The sequence below is a fragment of the Chelonoidis abingdonii genome, chromosome 4 (genome assembly GCF_003597395.2).
Source record: "Chelonoidis abingdonii isolate Lonesome George chromosome 4, CheloAbing_2.0, whole genome shotgun sequence".
Taxonomy (NCBI): domain Eukaryota; kingdom Metazoa; phylum Chordata; order Testudines; family Testudinidae; genus Chelonoidis; species Chelonoidis abingdonii.
The window spans coordinates 4,144,382-4,159,424 of record NC_133772.1 but is presented as its reverse complement, the minus strand read 5'-3'; the positions used below and the strand labels follow the sequence as shown (position 1 = coordinate 4,159,424).

The 15,043-nt window shown below is 48.9% G+C and overlaps 2 protein-coding genes across 2 annotated transcripts in view; one reads left to right on the top strand and one right to left on the bottom strand.

The window, feature by feature from the left end:
* LOC116815086 (uncharacterized) overlaps positions 1-15,043 on the top strand; it is a 669,588-nt gene that overhangs the window by 219,625 nt on the left and 434,920 nt on the right. The gene's annotated exons all lie outside the window — the stretch shown is intronic.
* On the bottom strand, positions 9,569-13,631 carry LOC116815105 (uncharacterized). The gene is given in 3 exon segments (XM_032763184.2): positions 9,569-12,201; positions 12,738-12,844; positions 13,616-13,631. A coding segment is annotated over 1 exon segment (1,005 nt). The 5' UTR covers positions 12,194-12,201; positions 12,738-12,844; positions 13,616-13,631; the 3' UTR covers positions 9,569-11,188.

Here is a 15,043-nt window from a genome sequence, read left to right as displayed (position 1 = left end):
CATTACCGCTGTGCCATAGATGCAACTCCTAATCCTTAATGTATTTACCCTCACACATCCGTACCCATTTCACAGATGGGAACTGAGATACAGAGAAACTAAAGGTCACACCGGAAATATGTAGCAGAGCAGGAAACTGAATTTATATCATCTATATGCCAAGCTGGTACCCTAAGCATTAGCCCAGACCCTCTTTTTGTTTTGCAGGTTTTGAAACAAGCCTAATTTTGAAATGTTATTTTTAACCAGCTTCTTCAAATGGAAGGATGTTGGATTGGAGGGAGGTGTCAAGTGGGGTTCTGCAGGGATCCGTTCTGGCCCAGTGTTGTTTAACATCTCTATTAATGACCTGGATGTAGGAAGAGAGAGCTTGCTGATCTAGTCTGGAGATGACACAAGGCAAAAGGGCTTGCCAACACTTTGGAGGATAGAGCTAAAATTCAGAGGGCTCTCGATACATTGGAGAACTGGCCTCCAGCCAACACAATGAAATCCAGCAAAGACAAATGTAAGGTGCTGCACTTAGGGATGAAAAGCCAAATGTACAAACATAGAATGGGGGTTGGAGGGAGGGACTGGCTTGGCAGCAGCACTGCTGAGAAGGATCTGGGAGTTGCGGTGGGTCACAACCACAACATGAGTCAGCAAAGCGATGCTGTTGCAAAACAAAACAAAACAAAACAAAAAGGTTGCATTAACAGATTATAGCACATACGTCATGTATTTCATGCTGGTTAGGCCTCAATTGGACTGTCTCCAATGTTGGTCACCGCTGTACCGAATGGATGCAGAGAAACTGGAAAGGATCCAGAGGTGAGAGACAAAGATGATCAAACAGGTGGAATGCGAGCCATGGGAGCAAAGGCTGAAGGAACTGGGTATGTTTAGTTTGGAAAAGGGGGGACATGACTGTTTTCAAATACTTGAAAGGCTGCCATAAAAAAGATGGAGAAAAGTTGTTCTCTCTTGTCAGAAGGCAGGCAAAAGGCAATGGGTTCAAACTATAGTACAGCATGAGAGATTCAGATTCATTTCAGGAAAATCTTCCTATCTATAAAAACAGTAGGACAATGGAACAGACCTGCCGAGGGAGGTTGTGGAAGCTGCTTCACTGGAGGTTTTCAAAAGGAGGCTGGAGCCATCTGTCTGGGATGGTTTAGACACAACAAATCCTGCATCTTGGCAGGGGTTAGACTAGATGACCCTTACGGTCCCTTCTAACTGTGTGGTTCTATGATTACTGACACTTTTTCACACACCAAAAACCTCAACAACGAACTGGCTCTTTGTAAATAAAAAAAATGTCAATGATTCTGGAAACAACCTTGATAAAAATAAGTCACAAAACCCAGAGAACATGGACAGCTCTTACCAAAACTTCACATATTTCTTTCTGGAATCAAAATAAGGGCCCCATTGTACAGCAAAATCCCTTTACCCAAATTCACCTATCCGCGGTCTGTTTCAAAAGGCAGCAATTGTTAAGGTTTCCTGACAATCCCTATTAAAAGACCCTGTTTTCAGTGACTTATAACTTTCCCAAACTTTAATCATTTTGGGGTGAATCTGGATGGCCTCTGGATTCACCCTCAAATTAGTGCTAGCTGAAAAATTAAATTTCCACTTTATGGAAAATTTTCTGATTTTAGGAGTTTTGTTTTAAAACTGACTTGAGACAAAAAGCTAAATTTTTCAAATGTTACACTAGACCAAATACCAAGATAATTTTGTGTCCGCAACATTGAAAGGATCAGTTTTAATGATTTGACACATTTTGATTTGAAAAAAATGCCCAAATAACATGTTTTGAGTCAAAAATGTCAAACCTAAAATGTTTTGACCTTTGTCATCTTGGAAGATGAAGGCCACCAGTGGTCATTTTGATTTCTAATCCCACTGCTTCATTGCAGAAAAATGAAGGTAGGAATAAGCCAGGTTGGGAAAAAATGACATGCTAAAGTTGAAAAGAAACAGGAAACTTGGAATGAAATCCTAATGTCAGAATGAAGTGAAACAGTAAAGTAAAAAATGAAATAAAAGATCCATTTAAAAACTTGTTCTGATATAAATTTGTTGAAAATTTTGTTAGCATTGACAAAAAACTAATTGAAATTTTTAGTTCTGACAAATTGGTAATTTTTGACAAAAAAAATTCATTGGCCAATTCTCTACCAGTTCAGTTTCAGATGTCCTTAACAGTTCACTTAAGGTAAGGAGACTCTTTTCTTGCTTAGACTTATGGGATAATTTTGCTGTGCACTAACGTACTAAGTTGTCCTCAGTTTCTCCTTCTAAGAATCTTCAACTTCTAGTCTAGGCTTTCATTCTGAACATTTGTTAGTAACTACCCCCTGTGCGGTGATTTACCTCTCTTATTTTTAACTTCAAACTCTCACTCAAATTCTGTTCTCCTGAAGTTTCTCTTTCGGTTCCTGTCTTCTAGGAATCTTTCTCTGTCTTTCTCCAGGCCCCGTCTCACATTTGTCTTCTTGAAACTGGCTCCTTTCTCTTCTCCACTGTCCTGCAAAACACAATGCTATTCAGAGCCACAAAGAATCGTCTCGAAAGACAGCTCTGTTTCTTCTGGGAAAGGTGCAAAAATGGCCTAATTTTATCTCACAATATTCCACTCAGCACACACCTTATTTTTAACACAGGACAAGTTCATACTCCTTGTTAGTGCAAAGGGGTATACTGTAATTCCCCAACTCATCGGAGCCAGCCCGTCTAGAACTGGTGCCTTATAAATGAATGGCCCCATATTCCATTCCTTGCCCTCCCTGAGTCAGTCACCGCCAGCCTGGCTTGGAACTGGAGTTCCCTAGAAAGACAAGGCCCCATAAGCCATTCCCCACCCCCTGAGCCAGCCAGTCCCTCTGCCATGGAGCAGGATCAGAATGAGCACCCCTGAGTGGAAAGGCCTCAGTCCCCATTCTTCACCCTCCGCCACCAACCACCATTCCCTCTGCCCTGGGGCTGGATTGGAGCCAGCATTCCCTAGCAGGGAAAGGGGCCATATCTCATTCCCCACCTTCTGAGCCAGTCAGTCCCCTCACATTGGGTCCAGACCAGAGCTGGTGCCCCTAGAAAGGAAAGGTCCCAGGTCCCATTCCCCATCTCCTTGAGCCAGCCACTCCCCCTCCTGTTTCAACATATTTATTGATGTTTTAGTTACAGACTAGAATACTGACAGACACCGACCGAAGCAGAAATACAGTTTGCTGCCTCTAAAAACAGACAAGCTGAGTATGGGCCTAGCAGATTGTCCCTCAACTGGGATCGGGTTGGGTGAATTAGCAATTCTCCTCTTCACTGTTCCCAGAAAGGACAAGATGTTGGCCAAACAATGAAACAGGTTTATGACGAGAAACAGTATTCCAGGGCATTACTGCCTCTGCTCGGACAACGGACCCGTCTGACCCAGTACCCTGCCTCCTGGCAGCCCCAGATCTGACCCATGGGCCCATCTAGCCTGATATTTTACCCGCTCCCTGTCACGCTGGGTCAGATCAATGGGACTATCTTGCCCAGCATCCTGCCTCCAGCAATGGCCATCATCAGCTGCTTCCAAGTAAGGTGCCTCATCATGGGCCATTATAAAATAAATTACCCACAGTGAAAGTTTCTTCCTCTCTCTGCTACATTAGTGTCCGGTTTATGCCCAGAGGCATGACGGCTTAGATCTCTTAGGCCTGGTCTACACTACGCCGTTAAATCGATTTTAACAGCGTTACATCAATTTAACGCTGCACCCGTCCACCCTACAGTGCTCTTCTGTACTCTTCCCCAACGAGAGGAGTAACGTTAAAATCGATATTATTATATCGGAATAGTGTTAGTGTGGACGGAAATCGACATTATTGACCTCCGGGAGGTATCCCACAGTGCACCACTGACCGCTCTGGACAGCAATCAGAACTCAGAGGCACTGGCCAGGTAAACAGGAAAAGCCCCGCGAACTTTTGAATTCAATTTCCTGTTTGGCCAGCGTGGAGCTCTGATCAGCACAGGTGACCACGCAGAGCTCATCAGCACAGGTAACAATGCAGTCTCCTGAGAATAGAAAAAAAAAGAGCACCAGCATGGACCGCACAAGAGGTACTCGATCTGATCGCTATATGGGGAGAGGATTCAGTGCTAACAGAACTCCGTTCGACAAGACGAAATGAAAAAATATTTGAAAGAATTTCAAAGTCTATGACGGGAAAAGGCCACAGCAGGGACTCAGTGCAGTGCAGAGTAAAAGTTAAGGAGCTCAGACAGGCATACCAGAAAACCAGAGAAGCAAACGGAAGGTCTGGGTCAGGGCCGAAAACATGCCGCTTCTATGCTGAGCTGCATGCAATTTTAGGGGGCTGCGCAACCAGTACCCCACCCCTGGCCGTGGATTCAGAGGTCGGGGTTGTAAATATCAACATGGATGAGGATTCTGCGGAGGGGAAGATGAGGAGGAAGAGGAAGAGAGGAGAAGAGCTTGCTGAGAGCACACAGCACTCCATTAGCCCCAACAGCCAGAGCTTTTTGTGACCCCAGAATTACCTCCAGCCCCCCAAGCCACTAGCCCCAGACAGTGAAGCCATGGAAGCGACTCTGGTGAGTGTACCTTTGTAAATATCAAACATGGTTTAAAACAAGCGTTTTTAATGATTGATTTGCCATCAGGGCTTGTGATGCATTCGCAGCCAGTAAAGTACAGGAAAAGTTTGTTAACATGTCTGGGGATGGATGAAAATCCTCCAAAGAAATCTCCATGAATCGCTCTTGGAGGTACTCAAAAAGCCTTTGCAGAAGATTTCTGGGCAAGGCAGCCTTATCCCGGTCCCCATTGTAGGACACTTTTCCTCGCCATGCATGTAACAAGTAATTCGGTATCATTGCTTCACAAAGCACAGCTGCGTATGCTCCTGGTGACTGCTGGCATTCAAGAAACATACGTTCTGCATCTTGCGCTGTTATTCTCAGGAGAGTTATATCATTCATTGTAACCTGGTTGAAATTCAGGAATTTAATTAGGGGGGCATACATACATGGCGATTTTCCTACCCTACTGGCTGCCGCTTAAATCAAATCCTTCCGTGCACGTAGCAAAGTGGGGGGAGGGAGGAAGGATAGCGCTGAGCTTTCTCGTTTGGCGAGCAGGAATCTTCCCAGCTACCAGCCACGTGGGGCGGGGGGGGGGGGGGAGAAGGAAGGAGGGGGGATGATTACCAGTGATCTTACATGATAGCAGCCATGCGGTGGGGGAGGAGGGAAAGAGGGGGGTTGGGTTCTGCTGGTTCCTCTTAACAGAACAAGGCATCGTAGGGCACTGTGTATATGAAGGCTGCAGAAGTCAAACATATAAAGCCTTTACCATGGGCGCATGGAAGCTGAATTATGATGCCTGGACCTGCGTCTGTGAGATCTGCAACACCAGAGCCACAGGCACTCAATATTAAACGATGCAAAATGCGACCCTTGTAGTGAAATCACATGTGCTATGTAAGGTGGATAGTGTTATTCACTGTGAAAGAGTACAAGCATTGTTCTGTAAAAATGTATCTTTTTACATACTTCTCTCCCTGTTTTCCCTCCCCCATGCAGCTGCACAGTTGTCCAGCCTCCCTACCCATCCGAAGCTAGCTCAGATAAGGCAGAGGAGGAAGAGAACGCGAGATGAAATGTTCTCAGAAATCATGGAAGTAACCCGCAGTGAAAGAGCTCATCAGAAGAGTGAAGGACGTGCTAGTAGCAAGTACAGGAAAGATGCCAGTGAACGGAGGATAGGAGAGACGCTCGAGATGAGAGGTGGCGGCAGGAAGATCAGAGGTGTAGGCAGGAAGATCAGCGGTGGCGGGATGCAACGCTGGAGCTGCTGCGTGATCAAACTGATATCCTCCGACGCATGGTGTATCTTTCAGGAAGAGCAGCGGGTCACAGAGTGCGCTGCAGCCCCTGTGTAACCACCTCAACCCTCCCCATGTTCCATATCTCCTCACCAGACGTGTAAGAACGCGTGGGGGAAGGCTTTCTGCACCCGCCCACTCCACCCCCGTGGACAGTCCAACCAAAAGGCTGTCATTACATTGAAATGTGCTTAATGGCCTTTCCTTCCCTCCTATCCTCCTCCCAAACCACAGCAGGCAGGGATACCTTGATAATTCTCTGCCTCTTTTATAATTACTTTTTAATAAGAATACATCCAAAGGGGAGGGTGGGTTGCTTACAGGGAATGCCTTTTAATAAAGAATACATGATTTTAAACCATACTGAATGACTTTTAATAAAGAATACATGATTTTTAACCATACTGACTTTATTTCCTTCAGCAAGCTATAAGCAAAGGGGAAGGGTGGGTTGCTTACAGGGAATGAGTCAATCAAGGGGGAGGGTTCATCAGGGAAACAAACACAGCAGTCACACCGTACCCTGGCCCGTGCTGAAACTCGTTTTCAAGGCTTCTCTGATGCGCACCGCCTCCTGGTGTGCTCTTCTAATCGCCCTGGTGTCTGGCTGCTCGTAATCAGCGCCAGGTGATTTGCCTCAGCCTCCCACCCGCCATAAAATGTCTCCCCCTTACTCTCACAGAGATTGTGGAGCACACAGCAAGCAGCAATAACAAACGGGACATTGGTTTGGCTGAGGTCTGAGCGAGTAAGTAATGTTCGCCAGCGCCCTTTTTAAACGGCCAAATGCACATTCTACCACCATCCTGCACTTGCTCAGCCTGTAGTTAAAACAGCTCCTGACCACTGTCCAGGCTGCCTGTGTAGGCTTCATGAGCCATGGCATCAAGGGGTAGGCTGGGTCCCACCAGGATAACGACAGGCATCTCAACATCCCCAACTGTTATTTTCTGGTCTGGGAAGTAATTCCTTGCTGCAGCCGTTTAAACAGAGTTGTGCTTTTTGAAGACGCGAGCGTCATGAACCTTCCAGCCATCCCACGTGATGTTTGTGAAACGTCCCTTGTGATCCACCAGTGCTTGCAGCACCATTGAAAAGTACCCTTTGCGGTTTATGTACTGGGTGCCCTGGTGCTCCGGGGCCAAGATAGGGATATGGGTTCCATCTATGGCCCCCCACAGTTAGGGAATCCCATTGCAGCAAAGCCATCCACTATGACCTGCACGTTTCCCAGAGTCACAACCTTTCGTAGCAGCAGCTTAACGATTGCTTTGGCTACTTGCATCACAGCAGCCCCCACAGTAGATTTGCCCACTCCAAATTGATTCCCGACTGACCGGTAGCTGTCTGGCGTTGCCAAGCTTCCAGAGGGCTATTGCCACTCGCTTCTCCACTGTGAGGGCTGCTCTTCATCTTAGTATTATGGCGTTTCAGGGCAGGGGAAAGCAAGTCACAAAGTTCAAAGAAAGTGCCCTTACGCATGCGAAAGTTTCGCAGCCACTGCGAATCGTCCCACACCTGCAAAACTATGCGGTCCCACCAGTCTGTGCTTGTTTCCCGCGCCCAAAATCGGCGTTCAATGGGTAGAACCTGCCCCATTACCAGCAGTAGCTCCAAAACGCAGGGGCCCGCGGTTAGGAAGAATTCAGTGTCCATGTCCTCATCGCTCTCGTCGCCGCGCCTGCCGTAGCTGCCTCCTCCTCTCCTGCCTTTGCAGTTCATGGTTCACCATAGACAGCACGAGAATGCGCGAGGTGTTTACAACGTCCACGATAGCGTTACTGATCTGAGCAGGGTCCATGTTGCTGTGCTATGGCGTTTGCTCAGTTCACCCGGGAAAAAAGGCGCGAAATGGTTGTCTGCTGCTTTCACAAAGGGAGGGGTGAGGTTGTATGTACCCAGAACCACCCACGACAATGATTTTTGCCCCATCAGGCACTGGGCTCTCAACCCAGAATTCCAAGGGGCGGGGGAGACTGCGGGAACTATGGGATAGCTACAGAATAGCTACCCACAGTGCACCGCTCCAGAAATCGACGCTAGCCTCGGACCATGGACGCACACCACCGAATTAATGTTCCTAGTGTGGACGCGCACAATCGACTTTATAATATCTGTTTTATAAAATCGGTTTTCGCTAATTCGAATTTAGCCCGTAGTGTAGACGTAGCCTTAGACATCTTTGTCTCATACAGTGGTTTTCAACCCTTTCTCATTAGCAGACCCCTAAAAAAATTTCAAAAGGAGATATGGACCCCTTTGGAAATCTTAGATGTAGTCTGCAGACCCCCAGGGGTCCGCAGACCACAGACTGAAAACCACTATTTTATGGTAACAAGCAGCTTTCACAGACCCCTTAGACATAGTTTGTGGACTGACCATGGGTTGAAAACCACTGGTCTAGTAGACATGCGTATGTTCCATATAAATCCTTTTCCTCGGTCCTATCAAAGTCTCAGCCTCCATTATATCATGTGTCAGGGAGTTCCAATGGCTAATTAAACCTCATGTTTTTTTAAAAAGCACTTAAAGTTCTACTCATTCAAACTGGCCAATAGGAAACATGCACAAACAAAAAACAGAGCAAAACAAACAATTGTCTCCCTCATTCTTAGACACATGCAAGGCAATTATGCTGGAGATTTAATACAGGCAAATATGACTCATGTGCGCTGCTTGGGACACAGACAGAGATGTGTGATTTGTGGGTTATTCTACCACAAGCAGTTGAAACTCCAAATGCAGGTGGAACCCACAATGTTGGTTTATACCACCCTCTAGTGGCTAGAACACAGCAAAGATTTATGAATCTATTTCCTCTAATGTATAGCGCAAGCAATAGAGGCTCATTTTGTTCCGATACACAGGTTCCCAAATTCAGTTCCCTGAAGATAACTCAGACGAAGGGCCCCAACATTTCAGGCAAGACACAGATGGCCCTAGACAACACAGACACTCCAGGAGGATTGAGTCACCCACTCAGAGCCCATATGGAAAGTGAGAGCAGCTTTTGAAATGGGATTTCTTGGACCTCTCTTCTAAAGCGGGGTCTGAAGGGGACTGTGTATTAATTATTCCTGCAGAGCAAGGGGTGAAGGGGGAAATTAACGTGACTTGAGGCACTGCACCTCCCCTTACTCCAACGAGCATTTAGGCATCTCTTTAGTAGGGCCCTACCAAATTCACAGTCCATTCCTGCAAATTTTACAGCCACAGCATTTTAAAAATCTTGACTGTCACGGTTTCAGATTTTAAATTTCATGGTGCTGTAACAAAACATGAATGTGTGTTTGAAAATGGCAAAAGATAAACACACAAAGCCCTTAAGACTCGGTGTTTCTCAAACTGGGGGTCTCAACCCAAAAGGAGTTTGCAAGGCTATTGTAGGGGGGAGTCACGGTATTGCCACCCTTACGTCTGTGCTGCTTTCAGAGTTGGGTGGCTGGAGAGTAGTGGCTGTTGGCCAGGTGCCCAGCTCTGAAGGCAGCGCTGCCGCCAGCAGTGGCACAGAAGTAAGGATGGCAATACTGTGACCCCTACAATAGCCTTGCAACCCCCTTTTGGGTCAGGACCCTCAGTTTGAGAAATGCTGTGTACTGCTGTGTACTTCTACCCTATAGGATAAGGTACTTTTATAATATAGGGTAAAAGTAAATAAAAGACCATATTTCATGGGGAAGACCATATTTCATGGTCCACGATGTGTTTTTCATGGCCATGAATTTGGTAGGCCCTATTCTTTATATTCCACCAACTGTTTACTAAAGCATAGATCCCTTTAGTGGTTGCTTTGGCTTCTGGTTCCTTCCCTCCTCCCAATATGTTCCAAGGGAAATACACGGAACACCTCCTTCCACCATCATCTATCTGTTGCTGCTTCTGTATTTCCTCCTCTTTTCAATCCTCATCGTCTAATTTCCTAACCCACTTACTTATTCTCCAAGGTAACAATACCCAGTCATCTATGGACAGGTTTGTAAAAGTCCAGAAACAGCCTCAAGTCTTCCAGGAAACCAGAACTGACGCTGGATTCCTTTCTAGTTAATGATGATATAAAGCTGGAGTGACCATCCCCACCTCCTCCACTGAAGTTAAGTGAGTTAGGGCTGGATTCTGATCTCAGAGACCTCAGTGTAAATCCAGAGGGAACCCACTGATGTTAATGAAGTCAAGGCAGATTCTGATCTCACTGGCCCTCGTATGAATCTGGAATGACCCCACTGATATCCATGGAAGATGAGTTACAGCTGGATTCTGACCTCACTGACCTTGGTGTAAATCTGGAGCAACCCCACTGATGTCAGTGGAATTATACTGATGTAATGGCCATGTAAGTGAGGGCAGGATCAGGTTCCTGGCTTCAATTCCCCTAGAAAGAAGAACTAATGATGGAAACATTGGGGCAAATCCTCACCTGGTATATATCACTAGAATGCCCTTCACTACAATGGACCCATGCCAATTTACACCGTCTGAGGATCTGACTATTGTATCCAGTCCTCAAGGGGAGTATTGGTCACCCTGGAATCAAATTGCCCTGGGAGAAGAGTGTTGACTCTACTGGAGGCAATGTATCAATTCATCCAAAGTAGTTCGGATGGACCATGAGTGGAGACATTGTATCACACTGATCTTGGTCTAGAGATACCACTTGCAAAGAACTGGCCCTCTTGGATACAGTTGTATCAAATCAACCAGGATAGAAGAATTGACAATGGCAGAAACATTGTACCAAGTTCTCTGAAAAGAGGAAGAGTGACTCTATTGGAGACAATGTATCAATGCACCCAAGGAAAGAGAATGGATCTCAGTGGAGACATTGCATCAAAGGGACCCTGACCTACCCTCCAGGGAAGAATTGACTCTCTTAGAAACATTGAATCACATTATTTACGGAAAAGAGAAATGATCCTGGTGGAAACATTGTATCGAATGTGCCAGGTTAAGGGGTATGTGTGACCCCACTGGAAACATTGTATCAGATGGAATCTGCTACAGACATTGTTTCAAATCCCCTAGGAGAAAGGCATTGACTTGTAACACTGTTAATCAGGCTGACCCTGGATAATACACACTGTATCAAATCCTCCAAGGGACCAGCCGTGACTAGTGGCACCACCAACCCAAGCTGACCCCGAGGGAGATATTGGGTCAAGTTCCCTAGAAGAAGAGCATTGACTCTACTGGTGGATGACATCTCAAGCTGACCTTGGGGGCAACACTGAGTCAAGTTCCCCAGGAGGCCACGTTGGGATTCCTGGTCCACGACTGGATAGTTGAAAGTCCCGCTCTCTGCCCCAGGCTCACAGGATCTCCCTGGCATGTGTGCGCCAGTGCTTGACCAGGGTGGAGCTGCGCCCGAAGTCCTTGCCGCACTGGGTGCAATGGTAGGGTTTCTCATGGCGGTGGCTCCGCTGGTGGTCCGTGTAGTGGGAGTTCTGGGAGAAGCCACGCCCGCAGTCTGGGCAGACTTAGGGCCTCTCACCCGTGTGGGTGCGCTGGTGGCGGATGAGGTTGGAGCTGCGGCTGAATTTCTTCCCGCACTCAGTGCACTTGTAAGGTTTCTCGCCGCGCTGGGTGCGCTGGTGCTGGAAGAGGTCGGAGCTGCGGCTGAAGCCCTTCCCACAGTCAGGGCAGATGTAGGGCCGCTCCCCAGTGTGGATGCGCTGGTGCTTGATGAGGTCCGAGCTGCGGCTGAAGCTCTGACCGCAGTCGAGGCACTGGTAGGGGCGCTCCCCGGTGTGGGTGCGCTGGTGCTTCACTAGGTCAGAGCGCTGGCTGAATCCCTTCCCGCACTCGGTGCACGTATTGGGCCGCTCCCCTGTGTGGGTCCTCCAGTGCTGGATGAGGGTGGAACTGCGGCTGAAGCTTTTTCCGCACTCAGTGCACTGGTAGGGCCGCTCCCCTGTGTGCACCCGCTGGTGCTGGGCCAGCAGGGAGCTTCGGGTGAAGCTCTTCCCACACTCGCTGCAGATGGTCGGGTGTGCCTCGCGGTAAGGGGGTTTCTTGGGGGCTGGTCTGGGCTGAGTGGGTACCAATGGGAGAGGCAGCCCTGGGGGCTTTTCCCACTGAGATTCCAATGCTGAAGGGGTTTGTGAGCCAGGAGAGTGCTCAGAGGTTTGCCTCGGGGCTGAAACCTGGGATAAAGCCTCATCAGACAATGCCCCATCTGGGTCCTCTTCTATGGACTCATTCCCACCAGGCAGCATCCCATATGGCTCTTCTTCCATGGAAGCATCCTCATCAGATGATGCCCCATCTGGATCTGCTCCCAAAGACCCATGCTGTGGGGAACTCTCCTCATCCATCCTGCCACCTGCTGGGAGAGAGAGAATACAGCCAGGGCTTGTTCCCTGGGGTTGCCCCGTGTCCAGTTTTCAAACAAACACCTGGTCGAAAAGTGACCCTCCCCAGCCCGGTTAAAATGAGCGACTGATGTGGTGAGGGTGAGGGAGAGTAGCGATGGAGGGAAGGGGATGAAATGACTGGGGTGGGGCCTCAGAGAAGGGTGGGCAAGGATGTTCAGGTCTGTTTGGTCAGAAAGTTGGTCTGCTCAGTTGACAAGCGCCCTGGGGTGGCAAAGGGTTTGTCACTGAGCAGAAAACCTGAGGGGCATGAAGTCAATTCCCTCAAACATTTCCACAGTAGGAGAGAAAGGCTGGTTCTGCCCAGTGGCCCCACAGAGCCTTCAGAGAAAGGCTGGGGAGGACACCTGCCGTGAGGGACAGGGCACCTGCTGTGATGACACTGAGCCAGACGAGACAGAACTGGGGACTCCTGGCAGCTTTGCTGGGATCCAGCTGTTCCCTTCACTCCTGGCCACTCTCTGAACCAGTGTCACTCATTGCTCACCTTTGCAGGCACCTTTCAGGCTCTCCTGTTCCTCAGCACCCTGGAGATCTGGGACACAAAGCTCTTCCTCTCCTGCATCTTGGCAATCACAGCAGGGATGGGGAATCCTGCTGGCAGGGAAGAAAACAGGGAGCTTGTTACATCTCCCCTGAGGGCTCAGTACAGAGGCTGCTGCCTGGTTTTAAACCTGGCCCTGTTCTGTGCACAGGGGCGGAGGCAGATCCAAGCTGAGGTGAAATTTCACAAGGGCCCTTTTGGGCTCTTCCATAGAGAATCAGTGATCAGTGCCAGAATGATGGAGGAGTCCTGGCTCCCAGCCCTTCCCCTGCTGTAACCCCCAACCTCCTGTTCCAGACCTGGGGAGAGAACCCAGGAGTCCTGGCTCCCAGCCCTTCCCCTGCTGTAACCCCCCAGACTCCCCTCCTGTCCCAGAGCTGGGGAGAGAACCCAGGAGTCCTGTCTCCCACCCCTCCCCTGCTGTAACCCCCCCCACCGACATCCTCCCTCCCAGAGCTGGGAGAGAACCCAGGAGTCCTGTCTCCCACCCCTCCCCTGCTGTAACCCCCCCCACCGACCTCCCTCCCCTCCCCTCCCCTCCCAGAGCTGGGAGACAACCCAGGATCCTGGCTCCCAGCCCCTTGCACAGCTGCTTGCCGCCCCCCAGCCCACCCTCGGAAAGGCTCAGCCCCAGCCCTGGCCCTGCCCTTTGCCGGTGCTCGGGATTTAAAAACCGCATCCCTGCAGCTGCGCTGCTCTCTGCCCCCTTCCCGCTCAGCAGCAGTGCGGGGCTCCGCGCACGGGACCGCCCAGCGCCCCGGAAGCGAACCCCCAGCAGAGCAGAAGCTCCGTCCGCTGGGATTCGGGCGAGGATCGCTCACCCCGCTGCCTGCAGCAGCTCAGCTGGGGACAGGATGCAGTGCGCCCGCAACCCGGTCCCCGGAAATCTTCCCTGCCGCATCGTTCCTGCTCCTGGGCTGCCTCCCTCTGCCTGCTGCCCGGGAAGAGCCCGGACTCCTGGGTTCTCTGCCTAGCCCTTGGAGGGAGTGGGATCTGGGGGTTAGAGTAGGAGGTGCTGGGAGCCAGGACTCCTGGGTTCTCTGCTCAGCTCTGGGAGGGGAGTGGGATCTGGAAGGTTAGAGCAGGGTGCCGGGAGCCAGGCCCCTGGGTTCTCTCTTGTAAAAATGGCCTGGTTTAATAATGTCTGGGGTTATAGGAACAACGAATTTTGTTTAATGCCTAGTTTTAAATCAAAAATGCACCTTTATAATTTCCTCTGCCTCTTAAGGCGGGCCACATAGAAGAAAAGCCTTCTACAGCTGCATGCCAATACTCCTTTACCTCAAGCAGTAGAGGCCCATGCTTTGGACTTTAAGGGTCTAGAATCAAATCCTGCTGATACGTAAGCAGGGGAAGCTTTGTGAAACTTGCATTGTTTGCAACTCAGAGATTGCCCCATTATGTTAGAGCCTACAAGTGAAAGGTTATTGAAACAAAGATGAAATGGACTAGACCAGACTCCTTGCCTCACCTGCTTGAAATGCAAAAAGGAAAGCATGCAGTCCGCATGAATCCCTCCTGTTCTGCATGTTGGACTGTGTCTTAGTCTTGTTCCAAAGCAAATGTAAGATGCCCTCATGGAGGTGAATGGTGGATCTGATCTGTTGTGTTTTAGGCCTGGTCTACACTACGCGTTTAAACCGATTTTAGCAGCGTTAAACGATTTAACGCACACCCGTCCACACTACGATGCCCTTTATATTGATATAAAGGGCTCTTAAGTCGGTTTCTGTACTCCTCCCCGACGAGAGGAGTAGCGCTAAAATCAGTTATTACCATATTGGATTAGGGTTAGTGTGGCCACAAATCGACGGTATTGGCCTCCGGGCGGTATCCCATAGTGCACCACTGTGACTGCTCTGGACAGCAATCTGAACTCAGATGCAGTGGCCAGGTAAACAGGAAAAGCCCCGTGAACTTTTGAATTTCATTTCCTGTTTGCCCAGCGTGGAGCTCTGATCAGCACGGGTGGCGATGCAGTCCCCACCGGTGCCTGGCCTCATGTTCAGACTCAGCAGCACTCCAAGGATTCTGTCCCAATATGCCACAAAAATAAATATAAACAACCCCTCCAACCTCCAAAAACAATTCCATTTGGGATCAAGAACATCAGACATCTCCCTCTTGTAGGTTTGTTGTTTAAGCTCCAAAGGAGATGGTATAAATTTTCTCCTTTGGTTCTGACATGTGGATACAATTGTCATTTAGAACTAATTCACGTGGAGCTCAGACTCACTGAAATCAGAGTC